A 24,435-nucleotide genomic window follows, 5' to 3' on the forward strand; every position below is an offset into this window, starting at 1 on the left:
AAGAGCTTCACAGATAAGAAAGAGCCACCAAACCAGTATTATATGAAATGCTGAAAGGTATTCTTAAAGAAGAGAAAGAAGAAGAAAAAAGTAAAGATAAAAATTATGAACAACAAATACATATCTACCAACAAGTGAACCTAAAAATCAAGTGAATTAAAAACCTGAGGAACAGAATAATCTGGTGAATATAATAGAATCAGGGGCATAGAAAGGGAGTGGACTGATAATTCTCAGGGGGAAAGGGGTATGGGGGGTTCATGAAGAGACTGGACAAAAATCATACACCTATGGATGAGGACAGTGAGGGGGGAGGTAAGAGCAGAAGGTGGGGTGGGAACTGGGTGGAGGGGAGCTATGGGGGGAAAAAGGAGAAACAATTGTAATAATCTGAATAAAGATTTATTAAAAAAAAAAAAAAAAAAGTTTTGCCCTGGCCGGTTTGGCTCGGTGGATAGAGCATCGGCCTGCGGACTCAGGGGTGCCGGTTTTGATTCCGGTCAAGGGCATGTACCTTGTTGCGGGCACATCCCTGGTGGGGGGTGTGCAGGAGGCAGCTGATTGATGTGTTGATGTTTCTCTCTCATCAATGTTGCTGGCTCTCTATCCCGCTCCCTTCCTCTCTAAAAAATCAATAAAATATATTTCAAAAAAATTAAAAAAACAAAAACAAAACATTATGTGGAGCCTATCAAGATTACTTAGGGCTCAGTTGGTTTTTACCTTGTTATATGCTAAATATACACAATAAAAAAAAAGTGAATTTCGGCTTTTTCCAAAAAGGCTGGCTTTGAAGCAGTTATAAGACAATTTAAAATCTCCCTATGAAAAAGAAAACAGAGGAAAAGAAGAGAATAGAAAAAAATTAACAAAAAATTTAAAAATAAATAATCTCCCTAGGAAATATGAGGGCTAAAGCTGATGAAAAGAACAAAAAGAAAGCAACCCTCTGTCAGGCCAATGAAATTTATTGCCAAAAGATAAGAAATTACTTTAATTAGTTAGCTACCACAGAGGGGTTCAAAGTTGCAAATAACAAAAAGCTGTACATAATACCTACTTGTATCATTAAAAGGTACTTTTTCATTGATGATTGATAAGGATTCCTCTAATCTACCTGACAAATCTTCATGAAGATTCTTTAACTGTAATTGACTGAAAGAAGAAAATACAAAACCACATTATCACCAGTCAGACATGGATTCTCATTTGCTTATTACCTCAACAGCTGGTATCAGGCTTTCAGAGAACTATGCCTGACATCTGAGATACTCTAGGTAGTAGAGAATTATTAAAAGATGGAAGATAAGAAAAATACTAAGCCTTAATTGTAAAGCCCTTGGGACTTTCGTTCAATGATGTTCAAGTTTAGAAGAATTTGTCATAGTTTTAGTATTTTATACAATTTTGAGTTTATTTCCCCAAGCATAGAGTAATCTTAGAGTCATTGCAACATCACAAATTTTCTCTTTACAATTCATAAATGTTTGCTCAAGTATTATGGTAAAGTTCTTTCTTATGTATTATATCATTTTTTTTTACTTTGGCTCAAAATCTTATCACTTTTCTGATTTTGATTCAGTTATGAAGTATACATCTAAACCAAGCATGTAATGCTACCAAAGCAACTAAACTAAAGAAACTCACTTGACTGATTCTATTGAAACCTAAAATATTATGTCATTTATCAAATAAAGGTTGGAGAATGCTCTTACCACCTGTTGATATATAATATTTCAAGATTTAGATATCACCAACTTAGATCATATATCCTTTATTTTATTCAAAATGGACCAATGAAGTTCGGCACAGTGGTTATTACTCAGTTTTCCTACCTTGGGCTCCCTTCAGTGTAGTCTGAAATGGAAAGTATCCAGTCCTTAATACAGGAGCCCACAACGCTATCTGCTATGACCCAAAACATCTGCAGGCTGAGGACTAAGCCACTCTACCAAGAATGCATAAGGCTCCAGAGATAACAACTGAAAAGGACCCTGGAGATTACCTACTCCCACCTCATTTCAAATGTGAGAAAATTAAGACACAGGAGCTACTAAACCAAAACTCAGGTCTTCTGATTATTACTTCACGTTTCTACATACCAATCTTCTGTTCGTAGTCGACATTCCTTGGCCTCCTTTTCTAGAGCCTGAGATTTTACCTGAATTTTAGAAAAAAAAGAAAAGCAGAAGGGTAAGACTACAGATGAGAGCACACCTAGAAGACACTACAGACAACTCTCACCTTGAGGACTGACTTTATATTCTATAAAGTACACAACCAATCTACAAAAGCCTGAACCATATCTTAAAGCGTTCTCACTTTAAGTTTAGGCTTACTTCTAGTTTGGCCTTGTCGTTCTGCAGTTTCTCAATGGTTTCCATGTACTTCCGGGTCAGGCCATCAACCACGGCTTGGTGCTGGGCCGTCTCCGTCTCCAGAGTGGCCAGCCGACTCCTCAGCTCTGCTTCCACATGCTTGTGCTGCTCATCAGCTTCAAAAAACTGAAAAGAAAAGATCATTTTCTCATCTCACAATATCCTAATATATACAAACTAGAGGTCCAGTACACAAAATTCATGCATGGGGGTGGAAGGGTCCCTCAGTCCAACCTGCACCCTCTCGCAATCCGGGATGCTGCATGCACCAGTGACCATACTTTTCATACAGGTGAAAGGCATCTTGCTATTGTATGGGCAACTACATTTTTTTTTGCCCTGATTATAACATGATCCTTCTGAGGCAGTAGTACCATTTTCCCCATCTTATGGGTGGAAAAACTGAAGCAGAGAGAAGTTAAGTAATTGGCTTTGTCACACAGTTATAAGTGTCAGAATCAGGGCTGACCACAAAATGTGCAAGCCAGAGTCCATGCATGTCTCGCTGCATCATCCTGTTTTTTCAGTGTTAGAGTAGGCTTGCCAGGTTTTAATTTTTAAACCTAAGAGAATGTTCCCAATATACAGGGTAGGGTCCTCAGGCCTGGCCGGCGATCAGGGCCAATCTGTGGGGCGACTGGTGGGTGGAGCGACTGGGAGGTCCCCGCTGGTACCCGCCTTGGTTGGCGGCCTGGCGCCACGTGCTGGCTGGCCCCAACCCCCACCGCTGCCGCTGCCGGTGGCCTCCCTCTGCAGGAGGTGACCAGCGGGCGATCAGGGGGCGGCAGCATCCACTTGCCAGCTGGTCCCACACACCCCCCCCCATCACCCTGCCACCACCGCCGGTTGCCTCCCTTTTGGGGGCAGACGCTCAAGGCAGGAGCTGCTCTCAACCGGGGCAGCTCCTGCGTTGAGCATCTGCCTCCTGGTGGTCAGTGCATATCACAGCGACCGGTTGTTCTGCAGTTTGGTCGATTTGCATATTAGGGTTTTATTATATAGAATGAAGAGAAAAACAACAGCAGTGACTATTCATTGAACAACTTCCATATGGTTCCATATGCTCACTATGCAAAACCTGCACAGGCATGATCTCACTGAATCCTCACAGTATGTCAGAGGCAGTGTTATCGTTAGCCCTCCTTTACAGATGGGGAAACGAGTTTAAAGGAACTCTATGACTTGTCAAATGTCTCACAGCTAAAATGTGGTAGGGATGAGATTGGAACATAAGAGACCTACTCCAAAGGCTACACCTCCTTCCTCTCAGTCCCATGAATTTCTATTTCAATTTCTGGCACACAGATAATTCAACTGCCCAGGTTATAATGTTTCCACTAAGCTAATTTCCATAATTAAATATTCAAAATTCAAATAGATGGTTATTCCTAAAACAGGTAATGCTCTTTTCCTTAATAAAAATCCAATACTAATTAGGAATACTTATCACAAAATGTACTAAAGTCAAAGGTTCATTTTTTTAACAATGTCAAAGACTGAGAATTAATGCATTATTTATTTTCACTGTTCAGTTATGTTCATCATTTCACACACAAAAAGAAAATCAAGAAGCACAGTTGGATACACTACCCTTATATGACTCTTATAATATGCTGAATGTCTGGAGGCAAATATTGATTATTCAACATTCCATAAAGACTTGAGGGCCTGCCATGAGTGTGACCTGTTCTGGGGCTGGGTATATAAAGCCAACATGGTCTATATCCTAACAGTCATTATAGACTAACAGGTGAACAGTAATAAATTAAAAGGCAAATACTACTTACTCATAAGCCCCCATCTAAATGATCCATCCAATCATTTCCTATGTAAAATAAATAGTGCTCAGCATATTTCTATATTGTCAAGTTATAAAGTTATTCTGCTATCCTCTAAACAAATGTATACTTCGAAACACACATCCATATTAAGATATGAGTGAGATGTAAGAAATGAATGGCAGTGACATATTACCTAACAACCACAGGAAACATCAAAACACCCATACATACACAGAACACTCTACCTTGCTTTTTTTTTTTTTCATATTCTAGATCATTTGACCCATTTTTAAATTCATATGGGAAAACAGAAAGATCTTCTCACTTGTATGTGCAACCGCTCATTCTCTTCTATCTTCTTTTGCAGATCTTCATCAAAGACACTCTTCTGCTCTTGGCTCAACTGAGAAGAAGTATCTCCACTTTTCTGATGGAAAGAATAAGTTATGTCCACATAACTTTCATCCTTTAGAGAAATATCCTAAGGTACACAGATTCTCTATCACCTTAGTAGCTTGTCTCTTCTACGTGTTCACCATTCTCAAACAATCCTGCAAAAGGTATACAGTCCATCATTTAACTTTTCCTATGTGATATAAGTGGGAACTGCAAATATTGCAATGGACAGGAAAGCTTAAAAAAGAGAGAGAAAAAAAAAAAAACAGATAAGGCTCACTATTCTTTACAGATGAATTCAGGAGTATTTCTGTTGGAAGACAGAGAAGACCCAAAAGCTAGTAATGTAAATATGCTAATAAATATCATTTTAATTTGTTTTTTGTTGGTTTTTTTTGGTTTGGAAAATGGAAGTTCTAGCAATTCCATGAGTCTGAGTTAAAATCCTCTAAGATATTGTAATAAGTTACTTAACATTCACAAAGATAAATTTATACAAAAGTTCACATAAATTTCTAATTAAAAAAACAAAGCTATTATAAAGAGGAGAAAAAAGCTCAAAGACTATTTAAAATACCTTCCTTTTGCTTTTTTTTTTTTTTTAACCAATATTAACTTTTCTACACAGAAGAATAGCGCTATTTAAAAGACCCAATAATGAATATTTGTTTTCATGGAATACAAGAACTGAGGCTATTCAAGGGTCAGCCTAACAATGAAACTGTGTTCAGACATCAGTCACCACTCTTCTCTGCCTTTTTTGTACCCTCACTCCTCACTTCAAATGAAATCACTTACTGATGCAATGTGACCCAATGATTAGGAAACTCTTTGAAAATAGAGTAGCTATATTAAAAATATATTAAATATCCATCGTGTTTGGGACATAGAGGTGCATAAGGAACTGCTGAATTACATACCCTGTGTCCTCAGTGCGTACAGATTTGGATAGGTTTAATTAACATGATTTCAGGAGTGTTACATCCAAACCTCTGCTAAACTGCCCTGGGAAGGGATCTCACTAACATGTGAAGCACATTTCAAGACAATGGCTATTCCTTCCTCAAGGGTCTTTCAGATTTTGCAGAGCATGTGTATTTTGACACAGTTTTCCCAAGTGATTCTAATACACACCTTTTTGTTTGCTCTGTTCTCATTTGAAAATTACCACTCTAGAAAATTCTTTCATGTCAAGGAAATGCATATGGAAAGGTACTAACATACAATTATGCGGATTGCCCATCATTTGGCAAATACAGTCCTAGGCACCTTTACATGATCCCATGATCATAACAAGAGGATCACCCTCATTTTGCTGATGGAGAAACTAAGGTTGCAAGACTTAAAAATGTGCCTTAAGTCATAGACTACAAATGGCAGACAAAGAATCCAAGCTTGGGCTTTACTCCAAAGCCGGCACTCTTCCTGCCACACTGAGCTGCCACAGAGTTACTGTGGATCTTCCTCTTCCCTCCAACTCTGTTATTACTGCCTCACATCCACAATTTGGGGGTACTGTTCTATATATACACACACACAATTTAAAGATTCAATCACTAGCCCTAACCCTTAAAAAAAAAATGCAACTTCTTAAAAGTACCAGATCATCCATCTTACAGCAATAACAATCTTTCTTCACCACATAACCATAAGGGGCAAAGTTTTTTTTTACATCTTTGGACAAGAATATCAAATTAGCCTCATAGGAATAAACAGTAAGAAAAAATCTATAGCAAACTTACAAGCCTAATGTATGTAACTACTACTTTCACATGAGCAGTTATACTTTGACAATGCTTCTCATTTTATTTGCCCTACCCTGAGTTAATGGCAACCTGGTATAACTGAAACATAATAATTTTGACCAATATGAGATATTCCTTTCATTTTTCTCAGCCACTTAAATAAAATAAGTGCATGTCTGCTCTTAATAAACTCTTTTAAACTCACATTCATCAGAATATGCCTCTAATTAGTATATATTAATAGTAGATATCTGCTTTCTTGACCTGATATCCAGGTGTAATAATGGAACATTAGAGAATTTGAAGGTGACAAATTCATCTGTTATAAGCAGGATGGCCTACAGATGTCTGTACCTAACAACAAGGTTACACTACCTTGCTTTTATCTGACTTACCTTGTTTTTCTTGCCTCGGGGTTCACTTAGAGCCAGTTCATCTTGAAGCAGTTCTACCCTCTTGGCAAGCTGCAGATTTCGAAATGTCAAACTGTCCATTTCCTGCTGTAGTTTTCTCAATGACTGATCCTTCATTTTCAGTTGTTCCTACATCAAAGTGAAAACAAACCATTCTTTATTTAGCCTGAAGATTTAAAAATAATGAAAAAAATTATTCTTGTTTCACCAAAATATAATCAAAACCTCTTGCTTTAGGGAATTCAAGTTGTATGTTCATCATTCCAATTCCTATGTTTTTAGCTCTGTTTTGTGGCAAAATCATTTTCTGACCAAACCAAGTAAATTGAAAAATAAAGAAGATCTATACTAAATAACAAGATAGTCACCAACTTAAAGTAAAATATCCATAATTATTTGTTGTCATATAATGTTATATATGTATCTGGCAGTGAGGAGACACGAAGCCTGAGGCTACAATTTTATAAACTTGAATTTTTAAAGAGAATCTCCAACTCAACTGATGATGTCCTTCAGTAAACAAGAACAGCCAGAAGTATATTTGTATTCATGTTTCCTATAAATCCTCCCTGAATTTAAGTCAATCCAAATGAAGTCTTTTTAATACACTTAATTTTATTTTAAACTATTCTGATTTGTCAGAAATAAAAATCATTATTATCCTAACACAAAAATATTTTCAGCTGCTGTTCTATATTAATTTCCTCTTAAGTTTAGTGAAAGCAGAAACAAAATCTAAACACGACATACCTTCTGCTGACCATTCTGTTTTGTTTATACCATAATAGGGTAAGAAAATGGGGAAAATAGAGAAATATTTAGTTTCACTCTATTTTTTAAAAAATATTATTCTAACTACATTTTATTTATGATGTTCTGACAACTCTGTGTTCACTGGTAATCAAACACAGATGGCCAGATGCTAATGTATATTTAAAGAACTATAGTTTTATTACTTTCACTTTAAAACCACTGAAAAGCTAAGAAGAGGTCAAGTTTTAATGAATAGTTGATTTAAGTCTATTGAAACAGCAAACTAAAAACCATAGGCTGGTGCCTGCAGTCTACTGACATTATTTATATGTTGAGAGCAAGGCTAGAGTGATAAAATAATGTGTTTCCAATAAGTAGAAAAATATTGTTCTTCTCTATTGTTTGTTTAGTAGCCCTTTTCCTTTTAATGGTAAACTTAGTTCTACCCCATGTCCAAATTATCATATGTTTTAAATTAAAGAAATTCAAATCAATGAAAGTATATTGTATCCACAACTCATTGAGGCAAAACCAATATAATCAAAAGCCTACTATAACAAAAGACATCCTAACATTCCTATTGAGTGAACAACAAACTGTCATTCTTACTGTAATTATAATGACCACTGCACTGAATAGTAAAACAAAAGTAATTTCTTTACATTCTTATAACAAATCACTAGTTGACAAATGCTCTAACTCCATTATCCAATCATTAATTTCAGAAGACAGCTCTCCCAACCTCTCTGTAAATCCTAGTTTGTGCAATGGAGATGATGACAATGTTATGTGCCCTCACAGAGTTAATGTGAACACTAACTGAGCTCATGGATATAATGTATTTAACAAAATGCCTGACACACAGTGAGTGCCCAGTAAATACAACCTGCAGTCAACACTACCACAGTCACCACCATCACCACTACCACAGAGTTAATCAAACATGACCAGCAACAGGAGAGTGTCAAACCAAGCGTGGGCTACAAAAACAAGCTAGGAAATACTTTCCCCAGGAACAGGTTTTAAACATCATTAGGAGAGATACTATCATTTCTTCAATGATTTAGGCAAAATAATAACTTGACTAACAAATTCTGACGATAAAGCTTATTTTTAATTGTCTTGACTTGGGCAGAGAGAGCTTTGGAAGTATGGGTAAGGCATCCTGAACCATCTCAGCCCCTGAGGAGGGGGCACTCTCAAAAGACAGCCTTCTCTAGTGTAGGCTCCAACAATGGCTAAGTAAGAGGACATGCTTCTGAGTCTCAGTTACCTGAATGAAACTATTTAGGCTACGTTACCGGTTAGGGGCTACTCCAGAAAGAGGTAAGGGTAAAGGGAATCCTAATCCCTTTGGTCTAAAGAAGGAGCAAGGAAGAGAGCAAAAGAATGAGGTAGGCAGCATAAAGGTGTGGACAAAAGTAGGTTTACAGTTGTAATACAAATACATAACACAATAATTAATAAATAATAATACAAGAATAAACTGTCTCAGGTGCTCACAACTGTAAACCTACTTTTGCCCGTGCCTGTGCTTAACTGAAACTCAGCCAAGAAAGAATCCATATCCTATAATTAATTTATCCAATTAAAAATATCACTAAGCAATATTTATTACATACCAACTAGGATGAGGCAGAAACAAATTCCTTCTTCTACTACACATTTCTCCTTCAGTTAACAAAGGTGCTAATGTTAAAAATGTATCATCACGCAGAGTGTCCTGATTAACACAGGTTATTACTATTAAAAAGTTCAACCCAAAAGCAAGATGGATGGACTAAATGATTCACACTTTCAAATCCATTTACTAGGGAATAACCATCTGCTGAATGCTGGGGATATAAATATAAATGTGACATGGCCCTCCTCAGAGTTCTGTCAGTGATCAAAACAGATAAGAAGCCCTATTAATTCAAATGCCAAATAAAGACCTTGAGGTAGCCGAAACCGGTTTGGCTCAGTGGATAGAGCGTCGGCCTGTGGACAGAAGGGTCCCAGGTTCGATTCCAGTCAAGGGCATGTACCTTGGTTGTGGGCACATCCCCAGTGTGGGGTGTGCAGGAGGCGGCTGATCAATGTTTCTCTCTCATCAGTGTTTCTAACTCTCTATACCTCTCCCTTCCTTTCTGTAAGAAATCAATAAAATTCCAGATATCATTGCTGACATGTACACATAAGGAACTGTTTGACATTGAAACGGGGACTCAGAACTGTTGGACATTGAAATTGGGACTCAAACATTTTTTGTTATTATATGTTTATTTCTAGTCTGCACAGGCAAGATTTTTTAAAGGAAAGAAATGGGGAAAAAAATAATAGATACAGAGGCAAAGAAGCATTGAACAGACTGTCAAACTACAGTGGGAAGGCAGGGGAGGTTGCGGGGGGGGGGGGGGGGCGGCTGTAAGAGATCAACCGAAGGACTTGTACACATGCATATAAGCATAACCAATGGATACAAGACACTGGGAGGAGGGGGGCGGTAAAGGCATGTACTGGGGGGTAGGGGCGGCCGGGGGGAGGACAATGGGGGGTAAAAAAAAAAGGAGACATATGTACTACTATTTGTAATACTTCAAACAATTAAAAAAAATAAAATTTTAAAAAAACAAAGAAAAACAATAAAATATTTTTTAAATTGAAGCTTTAAAAAAAATTAAAAAATAAAGACCTTGAGGTATAAGAGAAATGCATTAAAATCAAAGAATATATTTTTAAAATGTTTAGCTAAGGAAATCAAAGCACGTAATATTCACACTGAAGGAAGTGAGAAAGTTAAACACACAAAAAAAATGTATTACTCATCACTATTCCTAGTGAATTAGTGTCAGAGTTGGGACTTTAACCCACAAAATCAGCTAAATTCCTACTTTAAGCAACACCAAACACTCACTTAACCTCACAATACAAATATTCTGTTGCATACCTTTAAAGCAGCAGAATTTGCTTGTTCATCCACAACACCTTTTTTCAGGACCTGATTCTGAGCCCGAAGCTGCAAACAGAATAAACAATAGTTAATTTTTAATTTAATGCAATCATTTGTAGCAAAAAAAAAAAAAATCGCCATTACTTTATAGGAATCATATCACTGAGTAACTATCTTCTCATGTATATATGAGAACAAAAATATCAGCCCAGAGAGGATAGTAGGTATCACTATTCTGCCACTTTTCAGTGGCTAGGCGGCCCACTGATATAAAACACATAATGTGTGGCAAAATTGAGATTAAATCCCAGGTCCCTCAACTTCCAGCATGTGGTTCTTTCTAAGAAACCAAGTCGCCTCCCTAAATAAAAACTACTACTTTCCTTGAAACTCTGGCACACCATTCATATGTAAAATATATACAATTGGACCTATTACGGAATAATAAATCTACAGAAAATCAAAGTGTAGGACATCAACATACCCAGCAGGACTCTGTGCCTAATATTAATCGTGCAAGCATCATTAAGAATGCAAACCTGCTATCAGGCATCAGCTGAGGAAGTGTACCAAAAGCAACTAAGAAGCAGACTCAATTTAGAAGCAGCTAACATCTGAATGCTCGTTACATACCAACACTGTCCTAAGTGTTTTACTTATATTACTTCATTAAACCTCACAACCCTATGAAGTAGGTACTACAGGGTGGGACGAAAGTAGGTTTACAGTTGTTCTCGTGGAAAACAATGCAATAGTCAATAAATAATAATACAAGAATAAACTGTGTTTCATGTTCTCACAACTATAAACCTACTTTCACCCCACCCTGTATATTATCTCCATTTTATAGATGAATGCCATCCCAATACACCAAGGTTGCGGGTTCGTTCTCTGGTCAGAGCACATATAAAAAGCAAACAATGAACGCATAAATAAGTAGAACAACAAATGGATGTTTCTCTCTCTCCCTTTCTTCTTCTTTTCCTAAAAATTAATGAAAGTTATTTTTAAAAAGCGGTCCCTGTTTTCAGAGAGCTTATAATTTAAAAGGGAGGATGAAAGATAACTAGCAATCCTAGTATTTTCTGCTTTAAAAAAAAGAAAAGAAAAAGCAATATAATCATTAAATTCTCTAGGACAGGGATTGGCAACCTAAGGCCCATGGACCAAACTGGCCTGCAGCCTATTTTAAAGTTTTACTGGAACACAGACACACTCATTATTTACATATTATTGCTCTTGAGCTACAATGACAGACACGAGTAGTTAAGAACTGTGTGGCCAGAAGCCTAAAATATTTGCTATTAGGCTCTTTCCAAAAAAAGCTTGGGGACCTCTGCTCTAGAAGTTCAGAAGAAGGAAATACCACTTTAATATTGACTTCCATCATGTATTATTTTATTTTTTAAGCAACATCAACATATTCTCCGGTAAAATGTTATTTAGGTAACAAAATTCAAAAAATACTTTCAAACCCAGTTAGCCAAAAGGCAGCAATACTACTTGGGTATCTAGGTTTCATTTCGTACCCCTGTCCTAACTTTGATCTATGCTATCTTCTTGGTGTGGTATTTAGAAGCTCCTAGTGACTGCTTCAAAGGCTAGAGATGAAGCTTGAAGTCCACTGAACTGTAAGTCTTCTGTAGGACCAGAACTACAGCAATAAAAAATAAAAAAAATGATTATAATGAAAAATTATTTGAATTTTCCTCTTGAAAATATTGTTTGCTAAATTACTAATAATTCAAACATGGTTTCAATGAAACTGCTTAATAGAAAATGCAGCTTTTAGAAATATTTATCTAAAATACCTTTCTATTATTTAGTAGGTAGAAAAGGATGACAATGATAAACGACATAGTCCATTGCTATGTTAATTACACTTTGTAGCATTTGGCATCTTCCTGCATTTCAGCATCACTACTGCCACACTTCTGCATACTGAACCAGCAGCCTGCCAAAGGCTCGCACTGCTGTGATCAGTCTGGTCTTTTAGAATCTACTTCTCCTCACCAGCCTTTTCCACAGCGGGGAGGCAAATGCAGATTGTTCCTGTTTTAGAATAGATATAACCTCACCAATGGTCCTGCATTAGGACAGGAAAACCCTCCAGAAGGGGATATTGCTGGTTTCCAGCGGCTGTGCACCTAGCTCTTCCATTCCATTCAGCAGAGGAACAGGCCCGCTGAATCCCATCTCTGAAGCCCCCTTAGTCATTTTGCACCTCACCTCCTTTGTCATTGGCTTGTAATCTGATTACTCTGGAAGCACAGCCCTTCCTCTTTGTGACCAACCAAATTCCAGCTGTTCTTCTAGAGTTTACTTCCTACTTCTGGTCCTACTTCCCCCATAAATTTTTCCTAACCGGAGAAACCAAGATGGCGGCATAGGTAAGCACCTAAACTGCTGCCTCGCGCAACAATTTCAAAACTACAACTAAAAGACAGAACGGACACCATCCAGAACCACAGGAAAGCTGGCTGAGTGAAAATTCTACAACTAGAAGGAAAGAGAAAAGCTCACAGAGAATTGGAGGTACGGCAAAGGGTCTTTGTGCGCGCAGAGAGGAAGGGCGGCTGAGAGCCTGGCTGACTTTCTCTGGCGGAAGGGGGAAGGAAGCCCCCAACGCACTGAACCCCGGTTCTGACTGCACTGAACCCCAGTTCCGGGCGAGCCCCTGGGGACCCACACTCTTACGGGGGAAGTCTGGACTCTCGGGCGGAGACTCGGGAGCTGGGAAAGGCAGAAGTCTGAAGGCGCGCGAGTGCCAGTGCGCACAAAGGCTGCGGAGGTTGCCACAGGCTTTCCCTAGTGGAAGGGAGTCGGAGGCTCCTGACTGCACTGGGCCCCAGTTCTGACTGCACTGAACCCCGGTTCCAGGCGAGCCCCTGGGGACCCACGCTCTTGTGGGGGGAGTCTGGACTCTCGGGCGGAGACTCGGGAGCCGGGGAAGGCGGAGGACTGAAAGCGCGCGCGTGCCAGTGAGCACAAAGGCTGCGGAGGTTGCCACAGGCTTTCCCTAGTGGAAGGGAGTCGGAGGCTCCCGACTGCACTGAGCCCCAGTTCTGACTGCAGTGAACCCCAGTTCCAGGCGAGCCCCTGGGAACCCACGCTCTTGTGGGGGGAGTCTGGACTCTCAGGCGGAGACTCGGGAGCCGGGAAGGCAGAGGTCTGAAGGCGTGCACGTGCGCGCAAGGGCAAGGCTGACGGGAAGCCAAGACTGAGACTCCACCCCATCTAAGCTGAGCACAGAGGCTATTGCAATTTGGCAAGTCTAATCCTATAAGGCTGTCTCCAGCACCGAACTTCTCCCAGCATAGACACAGCTGATCCTTACAGCCAACTGGCCTGGAGGTCAATTCTTCCCAGTGATACCAACAACAATAAAGACTTAATTACAACAAGGCTGTACACACAGTCCACAAAGGGGTGCACCAAGAGTGTCCACCTCAGGTTAACTGGGGAGGCAGACCCACTGGGCCATATTGGAAACCTAGCACACAAATCTACCTTACCAACTCAGGGAAGCAGTGAAAATGCGGCGTCAAAGAATCAGATCACAAACGAAAGAAATGGAGGAAAACAAACAACTGGATATAGAATTCAAAACCATGGTTATAAGGCTTTTTAAGAATATCCTTGAAAAGGCCGATAAATATAACAAGACCCTCGAAGATATGAAAAAGGACCAACTAGAAATTAAACATACACTGACTGAAATAAAATATATTATACACAGACCCAAAAACAGACAAGAGGAACACAAAAATCAAGTCAAAGAATTGAAATACAAAGAAGCAAAAAGCACTCAACCAAAAAAGCATAAAGCAAAAAAAAAAATCCAAAAAGTTAAAGATAGTGTAAGAAGACTCTGGGACAACTTCAAGCGTACCAACATCAGAATTATGGGGGTGCCAGAAGAAGAGAGAGAGCAAGATACTGAAAACCTATTGGAAGAAATAATGACCGAAAACTTCCCCCACCTGGTGAAAGAAATAGACTTACAAGTCCAGGAAGCGCACAGAACCCCAAACAAAAGGAATCCAAAGAGGACCACACCAAGACACATCATAATTAAAATGCCAAGAGCAAAAGACAAAGAGAGAATATTAAAAGCAGCAAGAGAAAAACAGTTACCTAAAAGGGAGCACCCATACGACTGTCAGCTGATTTCTCAACAGAAACTATGCAGGCCAGACGGGAGTGGCAAGAAATTTTCAATGTGATGAATAGCAAGAACCTACAACCAAGATTACTCTACCCAGCAAAGCTATCATTCAGAATTGAAGGGCAGATAAAGAGCTTCACAGATAAGAAAAAGCTGAAGGAGTTCATCATCACCAAACCAGTATTATATGAAATGCTGAAAGGTATTCTTAAAGAAGAGGAAGAAGAAAAAAGTAAAGATAAAAATTATGAACAACAAATACATATCTATCAACAAGTGAACCTAAAAATCAAGTGAATTAAAAACCTGAGGAACAGAATAATCTGGTGAATATAATAGAATCAGGGGCATAGAAAGGGAGTGGTCTGATAATTCTCAGGGTAAAGGGGTATGGGGGGTTCATGAAGAGACTGGACAAAAATCATACACCTATGGATGAGGACAGTGGGGGGAGGTAAGGGCAGAAGGTGGGGTGGGAACTGGGTGGAGGGGAGCTATGGGGGGGAAAAGGAGAAATAATTGTAATAATCTGAATAACGATTTTAAAAAAATAAAAATTTTTCCTAACCACTCCCTGTGCTCCCAGTGTGGTCCACAGTGAGCCTGCCCCTTAGTTCCCTTGGCACTTACTAGTATAGTAACAAAGCACCTCTTATTAAACTGTCCAGTTTTAAAATTTACTTTTAAAGTAGTAAATTTTACATTTATTCATTTATGTGTGATTTATGATTAATTTATTATTTCTCTACTCATCTCCCATCTGCCAACTCAACTGTCCTTCATGGTAGAGACTACAGTATAATTCCTTGTATCTCCAGACTACAATGAAAGATCAATGCTAGGAATAGAGAAGGCACTCAAATTTTTAAACAATCAAATTAAATACTGTATGCAAACGGTGTTTAAATGTAATGCATTATACAATTATAAGAGACTATCATTACTTTAGCAGTCCCTAAGACTCTTCTCCAAACGACTTGAACCTCAAGTTCCTATTGGACACCAAGCAGTCTCAAAATCCTTGAGCCTAACTCTTCAATGACCAGTCCTAGGTAACTTTGGACCTGTCCTAGGTAACTCTGGTTCTGGAACAGCCAGGCCTGAGTCAGGCTTATCACAAAGCTGTTTTTCCAAGGGCAGAGATGTAGTGGTGATCTCTCTCATGCCACTTTGACAATCTGTGGTGAGACAACTGGCCCAAGATTTGGGATTTACTATCTACAATCACAAACTGTTGGAAGAGTTCGTGGGGAAAGAGAGACAATCATCTATACGCATTTCTCATTTTATCCTCAACAATCTTCTGTGTCAGAACCACTCTCGCATAGCTATTTTCATTCAGTGGGCATTTTAAGACTTATACATGTTGTACAACCCTATAAAAACAATCTTTAAACATATAGCTTTTTTTCATTACAAGTGAATGTGTGCAATAGACGACATGGAGCCCATTTCTAAGCTTTACCAAAACCTTCATTTGCAGCTTCAGAATACTAAAATCATTTGCAAATCCCAGCTACAGTAACTCTAGCCTTGATAATCACTAAAATTCCTTTCAGAGCAGAACCTGAGGCCCCACCCGACTTACCAAACCAGAATCTGCAATTTAGCAAGGTCTTCAGGAGAATCACATAGATTTTTACATCTGTGATGCTCTAATCTAGGGGCTAAGCTGTCACTGTCCAACATGTGCCTACCTAAATTATTTGAAATTCAATAAAATCTAAAACTGAGTTCTTCAATGGCACTAGCCCCATTTCAAGTGCTCAACACCCCCACATGGCTAGTGGTTACCCTACTGTACAGCATGGATGTAGAACATTTTCATTCTTGTGGAAAGTTCCATCGGATAACACTGAACACAAACAAGGCTGTCTTCCAATCCAACTTTATAGTCAACCCTACACATCAGGGTGGGGAAAAGCAAGTTGATATTCTATTTTAATCCAATCCAGCTTCTGAGCCTGTTTCTCTTACAGGAAGAGTCAATTAATCAGGTTTCCAGGCCCCACTATCTGGAAAGCAAACACACAGAATCACAACTGACCTTCTCCCAATATGAGTAGCTCTATACTAACAGCATAAGTCTGTAAATTTCCTAAAGACAATATCCTGCATAACTAAAAGAAGCATCAATTGCCAAATAAACTGTTCAAGAAATAATGGATGTTTGGTTTTCCCATTGGTTGCTAATTGCCTCGAAAAGAATTTTTAAAAGATAAGACTGCTATCATTCCTTGAGCAACAGTTCTCAAACTCTGGTGTGCATCCAAGTCACCAGAGATGTTTGTTACAACACAGACAACAGGGCCTGACCACCAGTTTCAGATTTAGTGAGTTCAGGTTTGACCCAAAAATTTATTTCTATTTCTAACCCTTTCCCAGATCTAAGGATGCTGATGTAAGGGTTGCACTTTGAGAACTACTGACCCAGAGGAACACAAACTTTGGAAAGACAGTTAGAACTTGTAACTTGCTTACACACATAACATGGTACCAGGCAAGACTGCAGGAGCCCCTGCAAAGAAAGCAGACTGAAATCCATGATGAGATATACCAGAGCCTCAGAAGCACAGCAGGCCATGGAAGAAACACCAAGACATGGTCTTTGATTCGTCAACAGTGCAGCAACTAAGGCTTTAATTAGCTTTCCTTCACATCTCAAAGAGGTAGCCTCCATCTATTACCTGTTAACTTCAGAAACCTCTGAAAATCAGCTTCTACACATCTTTCTCCTCCACTAAACTCTATAAAACCTGAAATTTTAAAAGTTTCCAATGATGCTCTCTTAATGGCCCAAACTACTAAGGTCTTAATGTCCATGTTATGTTTTAGCATCCTGTCTGACTCAGCAATTCTCATCTGCTTTGGCCTCTGCCGTTCTCATCTTTTATCTAACTAAACTCTCAATCTCTTTAATGGGAGCTCTTCAGACTGTTTTTTTTCTTCCCCAGGGGAAAGACAATTGTGACCATGATTCTTAAGCAAACAATGGGCTCCTTCCAGGAACACAGGCTGATATCTAATTTATATAAGAATGAGAAGATTCTGTAAATGTCCTTGGATTAGGAATCTTGTTTGTTCCTCTCTTGATATGTAGGCTTCCTTCTACAGAATAAGAGGAAATCTTTTTTTTTTTCTTTGTAAACTAACTGGATTTCAACATCAGCCCACAATTTCTCCACCAGGGAAGGTAATAACAAGGTAGAATACCCCCTCCATAGGAACAGGGTTGAAGATAGCATAGATTTTATCTAGAAACTAGAGGCCCAGTGCACGAAATTCGTGCACGGGGCGGGGGGTTGTCCCTCAGCCCAGCCTGCACCCCAATCTGGGACCCCTCGAGGGATGTCCGACTGACCCCTCTCTGGATCGGGCCTTAACGGGCAGTCGGATATCCTCTCACAATCCAGGACTGCTGGCTCCCAACTGCTCGCCTGCCTGCCTTCCTGATTATCCCTAACCACTTCTGCCTGCCAGCCTGATCACCCCCTAACCACTCCCCTGACAGCCTGATTGCCCCTAACTGCCCTCCCCTGCAGGCCTGGTACACACCAACTGCCCTCCCCTGCAGGCTTGGTCCCCCCCAACTGCTCTCCCCTGCAGGCCTAGGTCCCCCCCAACTGCCCTTCCCTGCAGGCCTGGTCACCCCCAACTTCCCTCCTCTGCCAGCCTAGTCACCCCTAACTGCCCTCCCCTGCAGGCTTGATCGCCCCCAACTGCCCTCCCTTGCAGGCCTGGTCCCTCCCAACTGCCCTCCCCTGCTGGCCTGATGGCCCACAACTGCCCTCCCTTGCTGGCCTGGTCCCTCCCAACTGCCCTCCCCTGCTGGCCATCTTGTGGCAGCCATCTTGTGTCCACATGGGGACATCCATCTTTGACCACATGGGGGTATCCATCTTGTGTGTTGGAGTGATGGTCAATTTGCATATTACTCTTTTATTAGATAGGATTGCTTGGCACTAGAATTAACAGGAAATAAAAAACAAATGAAATCTTTAGACCAATCTCTGTTCTCTTGTGTTCTGAAATTAAATAAAATCTAAAACTGAGTTCTTCACATTAAAATTAAAAGGATGAAAAATGGTCTGGCCCAATAGGAGAGAATACCTCAAGTCTGGCAGACCTGTTAGTCTTCTTAGCATCTCAACTCTTCCTGTCACGTCCTTCCCACAGATGTTCCCCAAAGAATCTACCTAAAGTGTTCTACCCTGATTCACTCTTATAGTTCAACTATCATCTTTATGGGAATTATTCCAAAAGTCCTGGCCTTTGTCCTGACTTTTAGCCAGTCCATCTCCACTAGAAATTTTCTCCAATTACTCCAACATCAATCACCTCAAACTACTATATGAATAAGATAACTTTAACGTGCTTCCAGCCCAAAAATTCTATGATTGCATCTAAACTTTAGTCCACCCCTTCATTTCAAATTGGCTGGCCTTTCTGCCCACCCTCCTCTGTCAGTGGCAGTCATGTTCCCTCATCTCAGAACTTCAGGGTCAACCCTCCGTCTTCTTCCCTCACTTACCATGTCCCACAGAATGAATAAGACACAAGGATGAGCCCCTCATACATTCTTCATATCTATCATAAGTTTAGTGCTATGTGAAAAGCTGTCACTCAGCAAAGAAGTAAGCTAAAAAGTACTTTTTAACCATTATTCCTAAATGTAGGCCCCCTCTTCATCTCAACTGTCACTATCTTTATTTAATTCTATGTTACTCTCCCTCAAACTATTCCAACAGCCTACAATCTGGTCTTCTTTTCACCAATCTTTCCCTACTTTATCCATTCTCCAAATAGTTACCTTTCCTTCCTGAAAGTGATATTATTATGTCCCTGTTTAAAAACCTTTGATGTTCCTCCATTACTCAAAAACTAAAGTTCAGACTTCTTATCTAACATCCACAACCCTTCATGATCGGGTCCAAATTACCTCTCCAACCATATTTCACCACTTTCTATCATGCAACTTAGTGTGCTTTCATGTAAGCGAACATAGCCTTTCCCTTTGCCTGGAATGCTACCATCCTTCCCTCCCTCTTCCCTACTCCCCAATCTCATAACTTCTACTCTCACCCTCCATCTCTTCTGTGCACCCACTGAACTAACCCTTGTCATTGTGTATTATAATTACGTACAATGTTTGAACATTCTATTAAAGGGATCTCCTTAAGCTGGAACTCTGCCTCACTCGACCAACTCTGGCAGACTGTTTGCAGGGGGCACATAGTAAGTCTGTTGAATAAAATAGCTTAAATGTCCAAAAGAACAAACTATTTCAAAGTTTTTATTACTTTCTTTGGGAGTTTATAAAATTTTTCAGCAATGCAGTCATTGCTCAAAACATTTTTGAACTGCCTTCTGAGCTTGTTTACTCTCTGGAGAAGAAAATCAGCCCCCTTACTTTGTACTCATGAAACATCTTTCCCCAAAATAGTAGAATCAAGTTTATGTACTATTGCCATCCTCCACCCATCCCACTTCATCATATGGATTTGTTCCAAGCAACTTCTGGACCTTTCAAACAAGAAAATATTCCTTCAAAGGATGAAAACTGCCATCACTGACATTGTGCCAGAGGCACTTAGGACGATTTCTAACGGAAATGCCAACAGTAGCACTGCTGGAGTAAGTGTAGTATCTCAAAAGGCTCCCCCCATTGGATGGTGAAAAGACTAGTGTTATGTTTAGGCATGGGTTTTATTTTTTCATTTCACCTTGCTGAATATTTGTTAAATGAAATCATAAGAAATAAATGTGTCTCAGTTTCTCCAAATTGTAAAAAGGTGCCTAAGTCTTTCCATTGCCACCATGAATGCCACGATCATTGGAAACTAAGCTTAATGACTATTAAACCCATTTCCATAGATGTAAGATTCCGCTTTTATAACTTCATTAGAATATTCTTAAAGTAGAAACGCCCTCCCCAGAAGCAGCCCTTTTCCAAAGAAAGGATTCCATCATTTAAAAGACTTATACCACAAACACGACAAAAGGCCTATTTCAACATGTACTGAACACCTGCTGGGTGCCCTGTCCCACTCCAGGTGACTGAGAGAAAAGAGAGGAAAGGACACAGCCCTGGGATTCAAGCTTTCAAAATCACTTCCACACATCTTGCTAAATCACTGAATATATTGTAACCACCATGCCTGGCGAAGCAGTTTACACGCATGACTCTATTTTCCCTCCCGAATTGAATGGGGCAGATATATCTCTTTATCCTCATGTTATCCCTGCGGAAAGGGAGAAAGCTTGATCGTCCCCATCACTGGGCTAGGAAAATTGAGGAAGCAGCACCCTCCGGCCAACACCAGAGGCAGAAGACAGGATTTCTGACATCCAGTCCTAAGCCCGCTAGTTCAGTTAAAAGGAAGAATCAAACTCCAGCTCCTCCCCGCAGAAGCCCACACGACCCAGACACCGCCCCGCTCCATCTCCTCGGAGCTGCAGGTGGAGGCTCGGTAATCGTGGACAGATGAGGCGAAGGAGAGAGGTGGAGTGCGCTCGCGTGACCCCTCCGCGGTACCCCCAGTCCCGACAAGTCAAGGCAACCCGAGGCCGCAGGGCCGGGGACCCCCTAATCCCCGCCCATGATGGGTACCTTCGAGTACTCCTGAGCCAGCTTCTGGTACTTCCCCTGCAACTCTGCGGAGGCCATGGCCTCCCCCGCCCCGTCCAGGCCAGGCTGCCCAGGCCGTTCAGCCCCGCCTCCCACCCACAAACCCCTACACGCTCCCGTGTAGGGCTCCGCCAGCGCCTGCCCGCTTGGCCACCACCGCGCCTCCTCCTCCTCCTCCTCCTTCTCTTCCTCCACTTCCGGGTTCGCCCAGGGGCGGGGCGACCACCGGAGGCGGGGCCACGTCTTTACGTCACCGCCCCACCCTCCCGCGCCCGAGCACATGCGCGCGCAGCCTCGCTGGCTCTCCTGGGTTTGGCCCCTAGGACCAAGGGGCGCCATCTTGACGCATGGTCCAAGATGGCGACTTCAAAGGGAGACGGAGAGTCAAGAGGGGAAAAGAACGACGGGAGTACACAGAATGGGCGAGGGACCGAGGAGAGGGCGGTGGCTGCGAAGAGCCGAAGACCGGAAGAAGAAACATTCTAAGAAGCCTATTAAGAATTCTGGCCGACCCCCTGTCCCTTCCCCCGCTGTTTCCCATGGCAACCGTCTGGCATTTGCTGGTTACAGCTTTTGAGACCTGCTCCTGGAGAAAGACTTCTGTATTCCGCTATCTCTGTAGCCGGATGTGGTAGCACCGGACATGCCTTGCATTGTAAACTCTCAGCCCTCCCCCAAATGTATGACAATTGTTGCTGCCACCCTCCCCTGCTCTACCACAGACAAACCTTTACTGTCTTATATTTTGACATTGGGAATTCTTTGTGTTCTGTCTCTACCCACTCCATCCGCTGCCCCCTCTCCCTCCCCCTCCCCCGGTGCACACCCCATCCGAGCCTTCTTCAGCGGGTTGGGTAAAAAGCTGTTAAAAGGTTCAGCAGTGACTCCTGCCACGCGTGCACATAGGGCGGACCTTAACGACAAACAGCTGGAGAACTGAAACAAGAAGTAGTCTGTCTGACATTTGTTTTATGCCACTTGTGCTTGAATTAAAAGCCTGCCTCTGCTCATTTATTAAATAATTTTTGAGGACCTGTTATATCTTAGATGTTGTTCTAGCATTGCATTTCTTGCTACGCATAAATGTTCGTTGATAGAGGAACGAAATAAACTCAAGAGTATACGTTTGCCATACATTACAACACGGCAGTTAAAACTGATGATCTAGATCTGTATATATATCAACATGACAAAGCATTATTTAAAATCAAATTGCAGTATACTATAGTATGAACAGATATATTTAAAAAGCACTAAGCAGTATTGCTCATGAACATGTGTTACAAATAGAGAAACAAGAACTGGAAGGGTACGCATCAAATTCTGGAAAGTGGCCACTTCTAGTGAGAAAGGAGAAAGGAAGAGGAATGGAATAGGAGAACAAAGGAGCATAACTTTATTTAATTTTTAAAGTAAATATGACAGGATGTTAACATTTATTATCTAGGTAGTAGATCGAGGGATGTTCATTATATCAGCCATTAGAATGCTTGACATTTTCTATCGTTAAAAAAAAAACCTATTTGTGCTTTCCTGGTTTCTTGTTTGGCTATGAATATGCCTGGGATTTTATAGTGAAAGCTGAGCTTGTATGTATTTTGCAGCCACTGTAATGTATAAGATTAAAAATGTTTTAACATGTTTATATTTTTCTATGTGCTAATTAATAGCCATATCCTAATATTCAAAAAACGTTAACAACAATAGTTTTATTGCTATTTTTTATAGAACCACCAAGCAGTGAAATTAAATATTATATGTATATTTCTGTGGTTTGTAATGTAATGGGATTTTCAATCATATAAAAATAAAATGATTGAAAATCCTATTATAAATATCGCAGAAATAACATTCCAAAGAAAGAATGTGCAACTTTGGCTATAGAGCCTGTGTAAGCTCATTTTACTGAGTTGAGAAATTTATTTTACATTGCTTAATCTAGTTATTCTGTCAGATACATTATTTTCAAATCCCAATTGATGTCTGAATACATTAAAGTTAAGACTCCCTTCCTCAAAGACACCATTAAGTGAGTGAGAAGGCAAGGCAGCGTGGGAGAAGATGCTTGCCACATATATTTCCAACAGAGGTCTCAACTAAGTACATAAAGAGCGCTTACAAATCAGTAAGGAGAAAGGCAACCAAATAGAAAAATGGGCAATAAACTTCAACAGGAATTTCACAAAAGAAGATCTACAAACGGCCATTAAATGTACAAAAGGGCCCTAACCGGTTTGGCTCAGTGGATAGAGCATCGGCCTGCGGACTGAGGGGTCCAGGGTTCAATTTCAATCAAGGGCATGTACCTTGGTTGCAGGCACATCCCCAGTGGGGGGTGTGCAGGAGGCAGCTGATCGATGTTTCTCTCTCATCGATGTTTCTGGCTCTCTATCCCTCTCCCTTCCTCTCTGTAAAAATCAATAAAATATATTTTTAAAAATGTACAAAAGGGTGTTCAGTTTCATTAGTAATCAGGAGGAAGTGAAATTAAAACCACAATAAGAAACCATGCACACCCACACAAATAGCTAAAATTAAAAAGACTGACAAGTGTTAGGATATGGAACAAGAGAAACTCTCCTAAAATGTTGGTAGGAATGTAAACTGGAACAATCACTTAGGAAAAGAATTTGGTATTTTGACTCACCGGAAAAGACACATTCATAATCTAGCAAGTCTACTCTTACATATACACTAAAAAAAAAAAAAAAAAAAAAATGTGTGCACCAACAATATTCATAGCAGTATTATTCATAAAAGCCAAAAAAATGTCTATCAACAGAATAAAGATTGAATATTCATATTATGGAATACTAAACAGCAATTTTATAAAACTGAACTACAGCTACAGTTAACTACTGGATAAGTCAAATTCAGAACAAAAGAAGTCAGATCCTAAAACAATTATATTGTATGACTTCGTTTATATAATGTTCAAAAAAGGGCAGGATTCCACTATAGGGTTTAGAGGTGCATGCGTGGGTAACAAAACTAGAAAGAAAAATAAGGAAGTGATAACCATAAAGTCAGGAGCTTGATTACGTTTTGGAGGGAAGAGGGAAGTAACTATTGGGCTTCAGAGGTGATGGCACTATTCTAACTCTATGCGCTAGTTATACAGGTGTTAACTTTGTGATGATTCCTCATGGGATACATTTCTGCTTTGTGCACTTCTTTGTATGGGTGTTACATTTCACAATAACAAAAAAAAGTTTTTAATCACGATTGTCTCATAATGCTT

At 40.2% G+C, this 24,435-nt stretch overlaps 1 protein-coding gene across 1 annotated transcript in view; it reads right to left on the minus strand.

Moving 5' to 3' along the window:
* PPP1R21 (protein phosphatase 1 regulatory subunit 21) overlaps positions 1–21,394 on the minus strand; it is a 59,613-nt gene extending 38,219 nt beyond the window's left edge. Inside the window, exons 1-7 of the mRNA XM_080683373.1 lie at positions 21,177–21,394; positions 10,396–10,464; positions 6,696–6,842; positions 4,485–4,586; positions 2,340–2,504; positions 2,103–2,161; positions 1,061–1,155 (exon numbers count right to left, since the gene is read on the minus strand). Coding sequence (XP_080539499.1) covers positions 1,061–1,155; positions 2,103–2,161; positions 2,340–2,504; positions 4,485–4,586; positions 6,696–6,842; positions 10,396–10,464; positions 21,177–21,233 — 694 coding nt within the window. The 5' untranslated portion in view covers positions 21,234–21,394. The remainder of the gene's footprint in view (positions 1–1,060; positions 1,156–2,102; positions 2,162–2,339; positions 2,505–4,484; positions 4,587–6,695; positions 6,843–10,395; positions 10,465–21,176) is intronic.
* Positions 21,395–24,435: the final 3,041 nt, after the last annotated feature.

This window comes from Plecotus auritus (genome assembly GCF_963455305.1).
Source record: "Plecotus auritus genome assembly, chromosome: 8".
Classification (NCBI taxonomy): Eukaryota; Metazoa; Chordata; class Mammalia; order Chiroptera; family Vespertilionidae; genus Plecotus; species Plecotus auritus.